General features: G+C 37.2%; 1 protein-coding gene across 2 annotated transcripts; it reads right to left on the bottom strand.

The window, feature by feature from the left end:
• Positions 1-1,185: 1,185 nt before the first annotated feature.
• Positions 1,186-17,055, bottom strand: LOC140146141 (uncharacterized). 2 transcript variants are annotated; one of them, XM_072167903.1, is made up of 3 exons: positions 16,980-17,055; positions 6,513-6,598; positions 1,186-2,896 (listed from the first exon to the last, which is right to left on the bottom strand). In XM_072167903.1, the coding sequence occupies exons 2-3, from the start codon at positions 6,564-6,566 to the stop codon at positions 1,310-1,312; spliced, it is 1,641 nt and encodes a 546-aa protein (XP_072024004.1). In that variant the 5' UTR covers positions 6,567-6,598; positions 16,980-17,055; the 3' UTR covers positions 1,186-1,309. The 2 variants fall into 2 exon arrangements, with proteins under 2 accessions (XP_072024004.1, XP_072024011.1); XM_072167910.1 differs by having other exon boundaries at positions 16,976-17,043.
• Between the last annotated feature and the right edge of the window lie 1,726 nt (positions 17,056-18,781).

The raw sequence follows: 18,781 nt of genomic DNA, 5'->3' as shown, positions 1-18,781 counted from the left end.
CATTTTGTTTATCTTGAACATCGTTATCTTTATCCTGAGCTTCATTCTTTTTATCCTCTACATTTTCTTTTCCCTCTGCATCATTTTCTTTGGCATTTTCTTCTCTACACTTGGCACAGGTTTAGGTTTCTTCTTCTTATGGATAAAGCTGGTTAAGTGATGAAGAAGTTTGGCCTGCTGATTGAAGCTCATACTACATCTATGACACTTATAGATGGCTTTGGAATGAATACGAGAATGTGACTTCAAGTTATCCTTCTTTGCAAAGGCCTGATTGCATATCTCACAGACAAATTTTAATTGCTTTTTGTGTGTCTCTTCATGTCGTTTCAAATCATATGCTGTCACATATTTCTTGGAGCAATACCTACATGCCTTTGTAGCTTCTTCCTCATCACTTGAACTTGCTTCTTCCATTTCTGGAATTGGTGGCGGTGATTCTTCTTCTTTCTGTGCCTTTGATGGAATCTTAGCTTTCTCAAGAATTAATTTTGGAGTCATTTTGTTCCTTAATAATCGCTCCCGACCTCCTCTCAAAGAAAGTTGATTGTCGTCCTCCTTTTCTCCATCTTCTTTCTCATCTTCTTCATCTTCTGACTCCTGGTATTTCCTTGACCTTGAGGTTGGTTTCTTGGCAGGTTTATTCCTTGTTTTCTCCTCTTCCTCATCATCATCTTCCCACTCTTCTTCTGACTCAGACTCAACTTTTTTTCCTTTTTGTTTACCCCTACTAGGAGCTTTCCTAGCTGGTTGCTTCTTTTTCACCTTTTCTTCCTCTGAGGATTCATCTTCTGACTCTTCTTCTGACTCGGAATCAACTTTTTTTCCTTTTTGTTTACCCCTACTAGGAGCTTTCCTAGCTGGTTGCTTCTTTTTCACCTTCTCTTCCTCCGAGGATTCATCTTCTGACTCTTCTTCTGACTCGGAATCAACTTTTTTTCCTTTTTGTTTACCCCTACTAGGAGCTTTCCTAGCTGGTTGCTTCTTTTTCACCTTCTCTTCCTCCGAGGATTCATCTTCCGACTCTTCTTCTTCTGACTCGGACTCAACTTTTTTTCCTTTTTGTTTACCCGTACTAGGAGCTTTCCTAGCTGGTTGCTTCTTTTTCACCAACTCTTCCTCAGAGGATTCACTAATTTCTTCTGATTCAGATTCTTGATATCGTGTTCTTTTTGATGACCTGGCTGAAGAGCGCTGACTTCTTGCTCGAGTCTCCTCCTCCTCTAAACTTCTTTTAGTACCTCTTTTCGATGATGCCGACTTTGGTGGAGGTTTTCTCCCTCTAGATCTAGGCTTTTCCTCTTCCTCTTCATCTGAACTTAGATCGATAACCTCCTCTTCTTTTTTTTCGAGAAGATGCAGATAACTTCTCTTCTGCATAATTGATGACAGTTGTTCTACGCCTGCCACTTGTAGCTCTAGAATACAAAGTTTTCAAATCAACAGCCTCTTTCTCTGGTACTGTACTGTTCTTCTGGGCAGTTGATTGTTTTTTTGTTTTAGGAATGTCCTCAATTTCATCTGATTCCTCTTCTTTATCTTTTTTATTTTTATCATCATAGCTTTCTTCATCTGACTCGGAATCAAGTGCTTTTTTACTTGCTTTTGATGAACCAGAGTTGCTAGTTTTTCGAGCAGATGGTTCCTTCGCAGCCGCCTTTTTTGCAGCTGGTTTGCGCCTTGCAGGCTTCTTTGTTTCTTCCTCTATCTCGTAGAATATTTCATCATTGTCAATATTATCATCCTTATTCTTTTTATTGTCAACTTGTTCTTCTTCTTCAACTTCCAATTCTGATGATTCAGAAGCTTTCCTGACATTTCTTGACTTCGCAGCTGATGACTTTATCTGTTTGGACCTCTTTGCTCTTGATGGTTTACTTTCAAAATCTTCATCATCATCATCATCAGAGTCTGAAGACCACCTGTTAGTTTTTCGAGCAGATGGTTTTTTAGCAGCAGCCTTCTTTGCAGCTGGTTTGCGCCTAGCAGGCTTCTTTGTTTCTTCCTCTATCTCATAAAATAGTTCATCATTATCAACATTATCACCCTTATTCTTTTTATCATCAACTTTTTCCTCGACTTCTTCAACTTCAAATTCTGATGATTCAGAAGTTTTCCTGACATTTCTTGACTTCACAGCTGATGATCTGCTTTGTTTGGACCTTTTTGCCCTTGATGATTTACTTTCATAATCATCATCATCTTCATCTTCAGAGGAGCCAGAGTCTTTCTCCACATAACTGACCACCTTTCTGCGTCGACCAGATGATGTATATGCAACCTCATCTGGTGATATTTTCTTAGGCGGTGTTTGCTTCTTTGCAGGTCTAGTTGGTTTCTTTTTTGGTTTTGGTTTTACTTCTTCAATCTCTTCACTTTCACTTTCACTACTCGATTTCTTTTTGTTATCCTCACTATGTTCATCACTGTCAATATTACCATTCTTGTTCTTTTTATTATCAACTTTTTCTTCTTCAACTTCCAATTCTGATGACTCAGAAACTTTCCTGACATTTCTTGACTTCACAGCTGATGATTTGCTCTGTTTGGACCTCTTTGCCTTTGATGGTATACTTTCAAAATCATCATCATCGTCAGAATCTTTGTTTCCATCCACATCTGAAGACTCCAATCCAGATTCAGAATGAGATGAGTTGGCAGGTTTCTTACGTTGCTTTGTTTTTGGTGCTTCTTCTTCACTTTCTTCAGATTCATCCAGATCCTCAGTATACTTAACAGGGGCATGTTGCCTGCGAGACCCCAAAGACGTCTTTTGTAACCTGCTGTTCTTATCTGTCTTCTTTTCAATGATACTGTTGGGAACTTCCTCATCAGAAGAAAGAGCTACCACATCTGAGTCATCTGAATCATCATTGAGTGATTTGTATGTACCTGCCTGCAAAAATACAATTGGGAAATGTTTTCAGATCACATTTGATATTATAATTATGGTTCCTTGGGTCTTTTCAACAGGCAATCATGAAAATGGACATCACTGCAATTGATATATTGTAATAGAAAAACCCTTGCTTTGTGTCATATGGTTAACTTATGATAATACTTTTGCAATATCATAACTTGTGTCCAGCATCACCATCCTTAACCAGAACGGATGGCCAGTGACAAATAAATGGGAAGGACATGACCCCCACCTTTAGTGCAGGGCAAATTGTCAGTAATGGAGAATTGTCCATCGGGGGAACTGAAGATTTGATCAATTAAGGAGACGGTTGGGTAAAACTCTCTTCTTCAGCAAAAATTATTTGGGTCTCTGGACTGGTGCTTCCCCTGGTGATCCTCATTTTTCTTTATCCAAGCTGTATATTTACTCACTTAGTGTACACTGCAAAATTCCTGGCGGCAGAGTGACTACATTGCACTGGATCTCTGCAGTCACCACCGCCAATCACGCAGTGACTACAACTGCTAGCCTCCGATGTGTTACCTGCTCGATGCGCGCGGCGACTCATGATGTACACCACTGACTAGATTCCGACAGTGGTCCACATCTTGTAGTCACATCAAAGTCACTTCCGTAACCAGCGCCTATGCGCTGCCTGCTCGGTACCCAGTCGGTCAACTTCAAGGTGACTACGCCGCCAAAAGTTCGTTGACCGTACCTTGTTATGAGTTCGAGCACTCCGGGTACGCGCGCTTATACGCGCTGATGATGGTAAATACGCGCAACATGCTTGTTTACTGCATGTCATAATACGCTCATGAATGGAATGAGTTGGTTTTTATAATATTAATTGATTGATTGATGCATGCTGTACGTAGTGGGTCCATGGCTAGCTGTTCTGCCGTCTGTTTTTGTTTGTTTGTTTGTTTTTATCTTGCTTTGCATTCTCTATAATATCTCAATTTTGAGACTTTCGATTCATTTTGTTTTGTTTATAATTTAATTGTTCTCTTTTATATAGGCCTAATTTTGATTCTTTATGCTGCATGTTTATAATCTCATCAACTGTGTGTGTTGATCTTGGTTTATTAATTTGTTTGTTTTTATTGTGTTTATTTGTTTTCCCACAGAACTTATATCATTGTTTTGTTTACTTGAATGGTTGGATGGCATGTTTTGCAATCAATTTTAGCCTATTTTTCATATTTTCCATGATAATGTTATAAATAGGCCTACATAGGCTTATTGTTTTTTTAAATGTTTTAAAGAGTTTAAATTTTGTTTTCAGCCGAAGTTCGCATTGATTATTGTTTGATTTACTTGGCTCATTAGTTTGTTTCGTTTTCAAGTTTAAAGTAGGCCTATAGGCCTGGAATTTTCAATTTATACATTTTAATTTGCCAAAAATTCACTTAGGTATTTTGAAGCAAGAATTTTTCTGTTATATTTAAAATTGCTTATAGGCCTATCATGCATTTTGTTTGTCTTCTTGCCACTTTTCTGAATATAGGCCTACTACTTCTACTGCCGTAAAAACTTTGGCTTGTGCAATTTTCTTTTTTCTTTTTCTGTTTTTCAAAATGTTGTTTTTATAGGCCTATTAGTTTGATTCGTTTTTCATGTTGATTTTTTACGTTATCAAATTATGCCTTTAAATCGGTGTCACATCAATATAGGCCTATTGCAGTGTTTGTTTGAAATTATGTCTTATTTATTATCACATAAATATTATGAATTATTATTGTTATAATTATTAATTTATTTTACACATTTAATATTTTAAATCATCAATAGGCCTACATGCCTCTTATAATTTTCCTACTTTTAACTTCTTTATTTGCAATTTTTCTCAAGTTGTTTTCTTTCGAAGTGTTTCTTTGTTTCTTCCATTCTTCGTTTATTGGTTTCTTCCTGTTTATTTATTTCTTAATTTTTATTTATTTAGTTATTCAAATAACCACCAATTAACAAAAATGTATTTTATTCATCATATTAGTTTATTGAATTATACTTTGTTTACTTATCATGTTTATTTCTTTTACTAACAAATTTATTTTATTCATCTAATATTATTTTAAAAGTTCAGTTTGCAATTTCCCCCTCCCTAATCCCTTAAAAAAAGCAAGAAATAAAGAATATTATTTGAATAAATCAAGAGAATATAAAAAATATGGCAATAAAAGCAAAACCGGCAACCCAGAACCCCGGTACTGAGCACCCAGGCCCAGTCGCGTAGTCACACCGGTGTGACTTTCCTGGGAGGTTACCGCGCTGCGTAGTCACGATGTAGAAACCTAGGCGGCTGGCTACCCGGCTATTTCGGACCGGCGATATGGAAAACCGAGGTGTAGTTTCCGATGGAGTGACATTGATGTGACATCGGCGTCACACAGATGAGAATCTTGCAGTGTAGGTAGGTTATGAATATACAATAGGCCTAGTCTGTGTAGAATGTCTGTTAAAAGCAAATTATATCCGCTTGATTCTTTGTTTTTAGGTTGTTAAACGTAAGTATTGGAAACAAGATGGTGGCCAACAATTGTAACCAATCCAACATGCAATATCTCAAATTGCTCCTCTAGTCTAATCATAAGAAACAAAACATCTCTAGGATGGGGATATTGGTTAAAGGTCCTTCACCCAATTGACAGCCTTATCCATCCATTATTTTTCTTCATCAAAATTGAGATTTTGGTATCAGAAGCAAGCTAATATTTTTCTCATTATCCAAGTGAAATTTAAAGCCCAAGATATTTTTATTTAAATGGTACGAACAAAAACGTAGTGATTTGTGGTAACCACACCGGAAGTGCATGTACTATCCTATGGGGTATTGTTTTACAAATTTTTGCTTCTCATACATATCAAAACCACTGGAGCAATACAACTCAAAATTTGGAAATATTGGACATACGGTTTTCAAAATATATCAATTTATATCTTATTGTTTTTATCAATAATCAATCAAGTTAATGAGCTAAACTGACTGGAGAAGCTCATTAACAGATAATTTTTGCCAATATTTTGCTAAAAATCCATGCATAAATGTTCAGGGTACTTTTATTTTGCATACTTTTGTCTTGAAACTTGGTCAAAGTATTTCTAATATCTGACAAAGCCAGGAACAAGTCACATTTTTGACATTCCATGATTTGAATAAAAATGTAAGCACGGGACAATAAGCTTCAAAATGATACCAAAATTATATACATAGCATCAATTGATATGGATCATTTTGTAAATGATACCTTGATATTTTTGCTGAACTGCTAATTTGAGCAATGTGCTAATTACCGTAGTTTCCTGCTTTACACATGATTGAATAGGGATTATCATAGTTCAACTGTCAATTATTGATTAAATAAACCTCCTTTTAATAAGTACTTTCAAAGATTTGAAAGTCCACTCAGTCCCAAGGTCAAATACCATGAAATTAAAAATTCCAAAATTTGATTTTTTTTTTATGGGAATGTCATCTTTAAAGGCCTATACCTCAAAAACATGCCTGGCGGCTTGTTCCAGGTTTTGTTGGAGCTGGTCACATATCATTATTTATCAATAAAAAATACAACTTTGAACTTTGTATTATTTTAAAAGATCAAAAACTTACCTTCTTCTGGTTACTCATTTGCCTGGCTCTACTTTTGGCACTTCTTCTTGGCATGTTTGCAGTCTGTTATCAACAACTCAATTCAACTGTAGTAATAAATTATTCAACACAGACACAGGAAATATCAGTTAAAATACCAGGTTCATAACACAAGTCTGATGTAAAATTGGATCGATTGAGCCCATATTTACTGGTCGAGCTATGAGTTTTAAAATATTGGATGAGACGTAGTTGAGTCCAATATTTTAAAACTCATAGCGAGACCAATAAATATTGGGTAGCCGTAAAGCATCCAATTTTATCATTATTATGTTTTGGATCCAATATTTTTACACACTTGGACTCATCAAAACATAATAGGCCCTGTATCGGAAACTGGGGTAGTAAAAAGGTGAAATGTTTCAAACATTTTACCTACACGTCTCATTTGAAATGGTTCATCCTCCTGAGCATTTTGACACCTTTTTATTTTTGAAAATCAGTTAAAAAGTGAGCGAGTACAGGCATAAACAGTCACAAAGTAGGGGGTATTTAATCCCCCCCCCCCTCTTTTTTCACATTTTTTTATATTTATTTACCGGTACTTGGTTTAGATGTCTGGGAGTTCATTTAGACATTTTTTTACCGGATTCAAATTTTTAATTGGGGTTTTAGATCAAATTTATGATATTCCCTCCCCCTAATCCATCTCCCCCTAATCCACAACCATCCTTGGCACATTGCATGACAACCGTCATAAAAATATAATTAGAAATTATTTTAAAACAGGATAAAAACATGAGTAATTTAGAATGAATTAGCCTCAATTTAAGACCGAATTGAATCTTCTTTAAGTGTTCGAAAAATAAGCACTTATCCTCTTGTCCAAAAATCACTGAGGACAAACATATTGAGCTACGTACGTATCCCCTGGACAACCACTATATTTTACCTTCAAAATCATGATTTATAAAATATAAAACTTGACATTAAATTTGGACTTAAATTGACATCATGTTTGATTACACAGCCGTGACGTTAGTCACGGCTGTGTCTTTTTTCTTACAGGTTCTTCTTCTTTCTTTCTTACAAGATGGCGCGCAGCTGCGCCGTCTTGTCCTGTCTTGCTTGGGATCTTTACAAGACGGCGCGCAGCTGCGCCTGTCTTGTCCTGTCTTGCTTGGGATCTTTCTTTCTGTCAACCACGTTCGTGCCTCTAGCTCCGCAAGGCATTGGCAGATTTCAACCATACTTGACCCAAATGACCACTGGGCTACTCCAAAACTTCCATTTGACTTTGACCTGGCTGTGACCTTTGACCTAGCTGCAATGGTCAAAAACGTGATTTTTTTTGCTTTTTCTTAGCAAAACGTGACATTTTGCGTGATTCGCCACGTTTCGCCCTATCTCTGGTATGCTTTGACCGATTTTGACCATGCCTGGTCACAAACACCACTGACCATGTCCCCACATGTTACATGACATTGAACTCCATTTGACCTTTGACCTGCTCACAATGGCTAAAATGCGATTTTACTATAAAATGTATCTTCTTCCACAAATAACATGTGATGGTGACATGCTTAGGTCATGTGACTTGACTTTGGTCGGTGTCTATAGGGTGTTCACAGATAAGGGGTCAAAGATCATTAAGGGGGTCATTTCCGGTCTGAAAGCTAAAAATATTCAAAAAATCACTGTTTTTACAAATTACATAGCAGAGTGTTGCCATTAGCACATGCATTGCTACCAACCAGGGTCTTTAAGGTGTCTACAGTTTTGGGGTCACTTCCGGTCAAAAACCAAAAATCATCAAATATTTTTATTTTTTTTATCTCAAAATGTAGAGTGACATAAACTTCATATATGCATTAGTGTTACCCGATGTATGCACGGTATTTTTATTTTTTTGGTCAAAGGTCATTTAGACGTCATTTCCGGTTTTAAGCTAAATAACTTCAAGAATTTTTATCTCCATTTATAACTAAGCATAGTAGATTTTTTAAATTTGAACTGTAACAATGCATTTTCTCGGTGTAGATGTTTTTTTTTTTATATTGGGGTCAAAGGTCACTAAGGTGGTTAAAACGTCAAATTTGCCCATTTTTTTTTTTAATTACAGAAAAGTGGATATATCTCAGCCTATGGAAGACGGATTAAGCCCCTATATGCTACAATGATGCACCATTAATGGTGGGGGAAGTCTATAATAGCCTCGGTCCAAATGGTCAAAGTTCAAGGTCAAAAAGTTGAAAATCTATTTCCGGGCCGTCTTGTGTGCCATGTCGCGGCATGGCTGGTCGTCTAGTTCTTTCTTCTTTCTGTCACCACGTTCGTGCCTATAGCTCAGTCGTTGGTTGATGGATTGTGACTAAACTTGGTAAGGATAACCACTTACCTTGCCCGCACAGGTCATATGACTTTGACTTGCATCTGACCTTTGACCTGGTCACAGGGGTCAAAATGCGATTTTTACTATAAAATGTATCTTCTTCCACAAATAACATGTGATGGTGACATGCTTAGGTCATGTGACTTGACTTTGGTCGGTGTCTATAGGGTGTTCACAGATAAGGGGTCAAAGGTCATTAAGGGGGTCATTTCCGGTCTGAAAGCTAAAAATATTCAAAAAATCACTGTTTTTACAAATTACATAGCAGAGTGTTGCCATTAGCACACATGCATTGCTACCAACCAGGGTCTTTAAGGTGTCTACAGTTTTGGGGTCAAAGGTCATTAAGGGTCGCTTCGGTCAAAAACCAAAAATAATCAAATATTTTTATTTTTTTTATCTCAAAACGTAGAGTGACATAAACTTCATATATGCATTATTAGTGTTACCCGATGTATGCACGGTATTTTTATTTTTTGGTCAAAGGTCATTTAGGCGTCATTTCCGGTTTTAAGCTAAATAACTTCAAGAATTTTTATCTCCATAACTAAGCATAGTAGATTTTTTAAATTTAAACTGTAACAATGCATTTTCTCGGTGTAGATGAGGTTTTTTTTTATATTGGGGTCAAAGGTCATTAAGGGGGTCAAAACGTCAAATTTGCCAATTTTTTTTTTTAATTACGGAAAAGTGGCTATATCTCAGCCTATGGAAGACGGATTAAGCCCCTATATGCTACAGTGATGCACCATTAATGGTGGGGAAGTCTATAATAGCCTCGGCCCAAATGGTCAAAGTTTAAGGTCAAAAAGTTGAAAATCCATTTTCGGGCCGTCTTGTGTGCCATGTCGCGGCATGGCTGGTCGTCTAGTTCTTTCTGTCAACCATTTCATTTGCTCTAGCACTCACATGCCTACATCGATTTTGACCTTACTTGGTCACAATGATCATTGACCGTGCCCCTACATGTCACATGAAACTCGTGGGGTCAAAGGTCACGCAGGGGTCATAGGAATCAAAAACGTGATTTCAACTCAAAATGCATCTTCTCCTACAAATTACGTAGGACAGTGACGCCACTTGCACACATGCATTGTAATTTCCCAGTGTCTATATGGTGTACACAGATTTGGGGTCAAAGGTCATTAAGGGGTCACTTCCGGTATAAAACGGAATACCTTCAAAAAAAATTATTAGCTAAGGAAAACATAGAACAGTAACGGTATGTTCACATATGAGTTGCAGTTACCCAATGTATATGTGGTATTTTTTTTATTTGGGGTCAAAAGGTCATTAAGGGGTCAAAGGTCATTAAGGGGTCACTTCCGGTCTGAGACAAAAAACCTTCAAACTGCCCCTTCTGCCACAAATAAACATGGCAAAGTGATGCCACGTGCACACATACGTTGACATTAGCCAATGTCTATGGGATTTTCATATATTTTGGGGTCAAAGGTCATTAAGGGGTTACAACACGGCTGTGTTCGTGGTCTAAAACGAAATACCTTTAAAATGCATCTTCTCCCACAAATTACGTAGGACAGTGACACCACTTGCACACATGCATTATTATTACCTAGTGTCAATGTGGTGTACACAGATTTGGGGTCAAAGATCATTAAGGGGTCACTTCCGGTATAAATCGAAATATCTTCAAAAAATTTTATTAGCTAAGAAAAACATAGGAGAGTGATGGTATGTTCACACATGATTTGTGTTTACCCAATTTATATATGGTATTTTTTTATTTTTGGTCACAGTTCATTAATGGGTCACTTTTCGGTATAAAACGAAATACCTTTAAAATGCATCTTCTCCCACAAATTACGAGGACAGTGATGCCACTTGCACACGTGCATTGTTATTACCCAGTGTCTATGGGGTGTACACAGATTTGGGGTCAAAGGTCATTAAGGGGTCACTTCCGGTATAAAACGAAATAACTTCAAAAACTTTATCAGCCAAGAAAATTATAGCACAGAGACGGTACATTCACTCATGAATTGATGTTACTCAGTGTATATGTGGTATTTTTTTATTTGGGGTAAAAGGTCATTAATGGGTCACTTCCGGTCTGAGACAAAAAACCTTCAAACTGCCCCTTCTGCCACAAATAAACATGGCAAAGTGATGCCACGTGCACACATACGTTGACATTGGCCAATGTCTATGGGATTTTCATATATTTTGGGGTCAAAGGTCATTAAGGGGTTACAACACGGCTGTGTTTGTGGTCTTAGACCACAGCTAAGTCTAGTTTAGTTTAGTTTAATATCTTTATTGCACAAAATATCAAAATGCTGTGTGTGGTGCAAAAGGGCAACCCCGAACAGGCACGCAGACCCACTGGATGGGGGCCCTTATACACACACCAAAATAAAAGAACTAAAATTACACAGTACATAATTATAAGCATATAAAATACATTAAAAATACAATATAATACTAAAATTGAGTTGCCAAATATAGGGTAAAGGCATCGCATAATACAATAAACATTAGTGAAATTGCACAAGGTAGTTGTAATTTGTATCCTTAAGCGAGACCTATAGACCACTGCTAGCACATAATATGATGTGATGTCCACTTGTTCAGCATGTCAGCAGGGCCATCACTAGACCATTTTCTTGGGGGGGGGGGGTGGGGGGTTGAGAAATAAATTTTGTTGGTGGCCTGATTTACCTTTTGCTGTCACCTGCACAACATGATTGCCACCCTACTCAGATACACCCCTCCCCCACATCCGTAACCCAAGTTTTTCCAAGCTGTCCCCAGAAATCCTTTAGCCGGAAACTAAGCGAACGAAACTTTGATAAATTGCGCACAGAAAATTTGCCATTTCAATGCTAAAATTCTAAGGGGGATGTACCGGTGTTACAGAGCCAGGATGCAAAATTTCCAAATCGTCCTGCTGATCTGCTACTGAAAGAACATTACCAGGACTAATGCGCGCGCGCGGGCAAAAAAATTGCAATGATTTCAATCCTAAAATGAACACAACGATGACAATTGTGTCCTAAAATAGTGCTAAAGGCAGATGCATAAGCCTTTACAACTTTTGGTTAATTTAGTCCTGGTATTTTGATCCAGCTCATGAACTTTATTAGAGTTGCCCTAATAGTAGCACTCATATTTATGATTTACATACGGTAATAGAATGGATGGAACTGTCATTTTAGAGACTGTGATCGTGTTGAGATGAAAAAAATTTGAGATGAAAAAAATAGGAATTTCCAATGGGGTGTCTCGCAGATCTACTAACAGAATGGGGTTGGCTATCTAAAATATTCCAAATTGTGCTAAATTTTTAAATTGTATGGCGTCTCAATACAAGCGGCTAGGGGACGCAGTGCAGGGGTAACCTTGTCAATCAATGGTTATTCTATTGTCCACCAAAGTTAAGCTTATGACATCACCAATACGTTCATAGGCCTATCCATGATCAATCCAATCGATAGGCAATTATCCCCAGAGGACCACTGTGCGAAATTGACCAAGTTTAACGTGGGCGCATAAATCTACATGGAATAAAATTTTAATAATTATAAAATATTACAATTTGAAATGATGAAATAAAATTTATAATAATAATGAAAAATCATCACAATGTTATAAATAATGATAATAATAATAACTTTTATATTAAATCATTGACCATTTATAATATAAAGCTAGCAAGTAATCTACATTTTAATCTGAAGGTCTGAAAGGCCATCCCAGCAAACACAAAACAGGTTAGGCCTACATGTATATTTTTGGGTTTTGGTTTTGGTAAAAACGTTTTAATAACATTAAATGTCGGGTTAAATAAAGGTCATAAAAACATTTTAAAACGTTTTGTATGGAAACACACTACAAAAATAGTTTTTTAATGTTTTCAAAATGTTATTGAAATATTTTCTGCAAACATTTTTTGCCAAATATTTTGTCACCACTTAAAGGAGTATTTCGTGATCCTAGCATCCTCTTTTTATGACATTTTTCAGTACATATCCACGAAAAAAGCATATTCCCAAAATTTCAGTTGATTCCGATATTGCGTTTGCGAGTTATGCATGATTATGTGTATTACACTGCTCCATAGACAATACGTTGTAATTTCGTTCTGGTGCACCAGAACGAAATTCAAATTTCACGATATCTTTGCTAAACGAAATATTTTGTACATAAACATTATGTAGCCAGAGGTTTCCAGTGATATAAAAATCTCAACTTTTTTGAGAAAAGTGGGGGATGAGGCTGGCATGTGGATCACGAAATGCCCTTTTAAATAATGATATGTTTGAGAATATTTGCAGTAAGTTATCAAAAAATGTTTTTGAATGTTATGAAAAAGTTTTATTCACATACCCTTTATATAACCCGTTTATATATATTTTTTTAAATCGTAATCATAAAGAATAAATTAAGTCATGACAACTTGTTGTTGAGTGCTGAATCCAGGTACCTGGCTGAATCACCTCATAAAAGTAGGTATGCTAGGTGAATTCAAATTTGCCATCAAACTGCATCATTTTACATATCAAATTAAAGCCCTTGAGTAAAGAAAGCCAAAACTGAAAACATTTTTGTCATAGCACTTTCCGTAACAAAGTTACATCTTGTCAAAGATTGACTTTCATCAAAAAGATTCTCTTAGCAAAATTCCCCAAAACGGCATTTAGGGGTGTTTCTAGATCTTAGTCTCATGGCGATAGCAACTTTTTTTAATGGAACTGCTATCAAAATCCTCTAAAATTCCATGTGCGACTTGATTATCACCATAAAAATCATATATTTGGGTCAAGTGAAGTATAGAAAACATATTTATGTAGGTTTCCTTCACCGACCTATCCTCGAAAAAAATTCAAATTTCTATGTAAATATGCGTTGTGTTTGGGCCCCGGTCTCGGCGAATTTCGCTGACAAGCAAATGTGTTAACTAAGTAGGTATCCCAGGCAAACCTTAGTTAACACATTTGCTAGTCAACCAAATTCACCGACAATGTCAATGCATATTTACATAGAAATTTAAAACAACTGGTCAAGAAGGAAACCTACATAAATATGTTTTCTATACTTCACTTGACCCAAATATATGATTTTTATGGTGATAAGACAATCGCACATGGAATTTTAGAGGATTTTGATAGCAGTTCCATTTAAAAAGCTGCTATCATAATGAGACTAAGATCTAGAAACACCCCTCAAAATGCCGCTTTTGGGGAATTTTGCTAGCTGAATCTTTTTGATGAAAGTCAATCTTTGACCAGATGTAACTTTGCTACGAAAGTGCTATGAAAAAAAGGTTTTCAGTTTTGGCTTTGTTTACTCAAGAGCTTTAATTTGATATATAAAATGATGCAGTTTGATGGCAAATTTGAATTCACCTAGCATACCTAAACTAAGGTTTGCCTGGGATACCTAATAAAAGTATGAAAGCGCACCGCCGTAGCTTAATTCCATGATCTTGCCCACCCCCATTGCCGCAATGCCCTCAAAATATGTCCTTTACCGACGGCAGTCACTTGCCGTGCCCCTAAATGAAGTTGCCGTGGGTGCCCTAGCCGGCCAGCCATGCCCCTTCATTATAAAATCATTAACAAGTTCTGGTTAAATCCCAGCAAAATTGTGGAAAATTAAATCGAAAATCTTGAACACGATCGCTATTTTGAGCATCGTAACCCAGCTATCAATCACAGTATACACAATAGTTTGTTGTGAATTAATATTCATTACCCCTACGTAAGCTTACATATTCAGCCAATCACATCGGCTTATACATTATCTGGTTACTAGAAATCTGACTTCATTTTCTCGATTGGTCAGAGAAATACCTTCAACATACATGTACTATCGACCAATCAGAAACGCTGTTAGTAACTATAGCTTCCTCGACCTCGTGTCGTAAACAAAATCTGAGCGCTGGGCAAATCAATTGTTCTCTCGATTATCAAACATTGACTTCCCATTGCAAACCGATGGCGATACCCTTCCGGTATCGTCTTATCTTGTACATGTGAGCCCATCTCTAGATATGTTTGCACGAAATAGTTTTTATCCCGGCGAATTTGATCAATATTATTACCAAAGTTACAGCTGTTTCATCACATTTAGAGTCAGTTTTGCAGCTCAGAACTAGGGATCGCAAAATTTAAGTAAATTAAACTGTATTATAAAGCAGGTTTTTTAAGCAATCAGGTTAGTTTTAGTGTAAAGTTGAGAGTCGAATTTTACTTTGGTGTCAAATTCAGCTGACGGTAATGCAATGCATCCATTTGCTTTTGAAAAATTGCCTTGGTGCCCTTCTCAAATTTTCAACAGTTGCCTTGATGCCCTTTTGATGCCCTTTTGAAATATTACAAATTGCCGTGCTGCCTTACCTTTTCAGTGAAAATTCACTTGCCCTAAAAAAGTTGCCGTGCCCCTTCAGATCCTTAATTCGAGGGCTGATCTTGACCTACTTTTATCGATATACATCGATCACTTATCGGATTAAATATTGGACACAATAGATGAAGTATTTGATTGACAAGGTTACCCCTCAAGGTCCCCTAGCCGCTTGTGTCTCAATGCTTACATTATATTACAAGCAAGCATGCAAGTTACACAGACTGCCTTACTAGCCTGTATCACGTTTCAGCGAAAGTACGTCTGTAGCACATACCTGTTTTTAATGACGTTGCAACAATGTTTCTATTGTCAGCAATAACACCTTGCATTTATACTTTTGAGTTTGTATGGAGGACGTTCGTACACATTATAAACAAGTGAAATCAGAATATCCTGAAAGGAATTTAGGTAACGAATTGAACGACACTGACCTCGCAGCAGCTAATGTTTTCATGTAAACATGGCGAATGAATGACGCAATAGACATTTTTAGCCTACGTTTAGTATCCTACTATCGGATCGTTGAAACAAGAAAATCTCATACCCCGGCCTCATTCACAAATTCACTCACCTTCCTACACCACCAGTTGAAATAAAACTCAAAACATCCTGTGTTATTCCTCAAAACTACATGCACCTTCATTAGTAAAAATTGAAATCCTAGTAGAAATCCGTTATCGAAAATTGTTTGATATAAAACGTAGAGTAGATACCGCGTGTCAAAATGGCGGCTCGCAGTCACATCCCCTGCTTTGTACATGTACCCAGGTCACGGTCTGTCTACGTGATGAACAGTCAGGGTCAGAGGACAGCGCAACCTGTTTGCTGCCATGCCGTAATATATGCGTGACGTGTGCACAACGTACAACAGGCCCACGTTGGAACCATTGGATTACGGAAGAAATATTCATACCAGGACTGAAGCGATGTGGTCATTTTTGTGTTTGTACCGGGTAAGTACCAGACATTTTTCAACACGTAGCTAGCGGAGATTACAACAAATTCGTCCAAAGGTAAGCAAAGGGTTGGGGATCGCATTTTTAACTTTGACTAAACTGTTTCGGAGTTAAGGCTTGCTAAAAGTAAACCATTTCGGGGGCTGTATTTGGTGTACATGTGATGTTTTGAACAGAGTAAAAAATGACCATTTATTCGCTATTGCTGATATATACTCGCCGAATCATGTACCAATACACAAGGTATTGGTCAGACACAGACTTTAAGGTACATATTTCGAGGTGCATAACAACACCAAATTGGTGTCGTATGACCTTTCACATGCATGCATTCTTTTGTCGAAAGGGACATGGTCTTTCAATTCGTGCCGAGTGTCCTTGGCAGACGTGACTATGCTTCAGTGGTCATGAAAGGATTCAAATTTCAATAGATAACCTCTGCCCCAAAAATCCCAAGCTATTGTCTGAAACTGCACCTCGGAATATGTATGGTAACAACTCAATCCTCAAATGATAGTCATATAACGACCAAAAGATAAATGACTGACTATCATTGAGGACTGAGTTCCCAGTCTAGGCATTGGTATGAGATCAGGCATGCAGGTATACAAGTTTACACATGCTAAGACAGTTATAACTCAAGAACTAGGGGTCTTAAAACACACAAATTCCGGGGGAAAAGGAGCTAAAAGTTCGTCACTTTTAGAAACGAAATATACCTAAATACATTTAGTTCATGATTATTGTAACAAATCCGAAGATACCTACTAAAATATCCCTAGTTTCTATTTCTTTGTCTAGTGAATTTCCAGGCCCCGTGTCAGCAATCCGCCATCTTTATCTTTACAAACAGCTTGTGTGCCATTAAATGCCGCAGCTTGTCGCCATACGGAAGCAAAAAAGGGTCATAAAAATTAAATTATACATATATCATAATTTTGTACAAATCCAATCTATTTTATTGCGTATGTTTATTTTTATATTATGTAAAATTTTGTTCTGTATTTTGTTGTAATAACTGAAATTGTTGTGCCGTACTGAAATTTTATGTTAAGTGCTTATGTTCTGCTCAGTTCTGTACCTTGTATTAGTAAGGTTTGAACAATAAAATAATCTTGAATATGAACGTTTTGACAGTATTTATTGTGGGACATTGAGCACAACAGACATGTCGAATTGCGTTTTGAATACAAAGAATGTCCTTCTGATATCAAATAATTTAGATTTTTTGAAATTCGCAATGTAATACACATTTTATGGCAAATGATTAAAAATTGATATTTTAGTTTGATATTTGTACTCGAGGTAAACTTTATGTGATGATTTATACTTAAAGTGTATGTAGGCTACAATTATACATGTAGGCCTAGGTGGGATGAAAAGCCGACGATCAATTGAAAATTTTGACCTTTCGTATTGAAGATATAGATTTTTCCCCAAAACACCAAAAAAAAATAGGTCTTTGGGGGAAAAATCCATAGGCCTATCTTCAATATGAAAGGTCAAAATTTTCAATTGATCGTCGGCTTTTCCTCCCAGCTACATACACTTTAAGAATACATCATTAGATTTATAAAATTTACTTTGGCGAGGACTGTTATATCCAGACTTGACATTTAGTATGGAATATTTTTTCGCAAAATTCCATGACTGGTTTGGAAGGGGTCTGCATGGCGCACGGGGTAAATATTATTGGGCCGTGTGTCGGGAGATGGTGTAAAGTACTTGCTTGACAGAAAATGTGCTTTCCATTTTACATTATGGCGCTCATAATATAGTTAATCAGCCTAATGGCGGATTTAAGGAGACTGAATTTGATTTTTGTGGGGGGTAAATTTCGAATTTATTGAGGTTTAAGGTGATATTTACTGAACCCAAATACCAATTGTTCGTCAGAACTGAAATGCAGTTGCAATCTACCAGTTTTGAAAGCCTGGAAGGAGCTTTAAAAAAATATGGCTCTGAAAAGTGGTTCGCACTCAGAAAGTTTAAATGGCCCCTGTGGCTTTCATATTATAAACTTAGGGACCGTTCACAAGTTGTAAGGCCGGCCTGATGCAAAACATTTTATCGCAAAAAAATTTTCAGGGCCTCCCCGGCCTTTACAGACCTCGAAAATTTCAGCCCCCCCCTTTTTTGACATGAAAATTATCGGTCAACCCCCCAGAAAATTTGTGGTTATCTTTTTCAGCCCTAAACTAAACAGCGTGAGCTCATTGGACAACCAAGAATCCACGCAGTTGTTTTGTACCATAAGTTCAACATTTGACCTCAGGGAGGCCATTCAAACTTTCCATGTTTAAAAAATTGGTACATTGCAAGTGTATTTCAGCTGTGATGAATGCCAATTGCTGACGAAGTTAAGGAAATATCACCTCAGACCCCTATAAACAGTGGCGTAACTCCTATGGGCTCTGGGGGGCCGCGCCCCCGGGCACCCGGGCTAAGGGGCACCCTGGCCAGGCCTGGATACCATTTCGACACGATAATACTTTATTATAGGAATGAAGTGGACACCTTTCCCCACCATAGAGAGAATTAATCTTCATTTGGGTGCCCTCCTCAACACA

This window comes from Amphiura filiformis, chromosome 1, assembly GCF_039555335.1.
Source record: "Amphiura filiformis chromosome 1, Afil_fr2py, whole genome shotgun sequence".
NCBI classification, from domain to species: Eukaryota; Metazoa; Echinodermata; class Ophiuroidea; order Amphilepidida; family Amphiuridae; genus Amphiura; species Amphiura filiformis.
Note: the sequence above shows the minus strand (reverse complement) of the source record. Positions and strands in the feature narration are given on the sequence as shown.

Excerpts from the sequence above, each read along its gene's own strand:
- LOC140146141 (XM_072167903.1), bottom strand. The coding sequence starts at position 6,566 with ATGCCAAGAAGAAGTGCCAAAAGTAGAGCCAGGCAAATGAGTAACCAG. Across the intron at positions 2,897-6,512 it reads AAATGAGTAACCAGAAGAAG|GCAGGTACATACAAATCACT; the intron begins GTAAGTTTTTGA and ends GTATTTTTGCAG.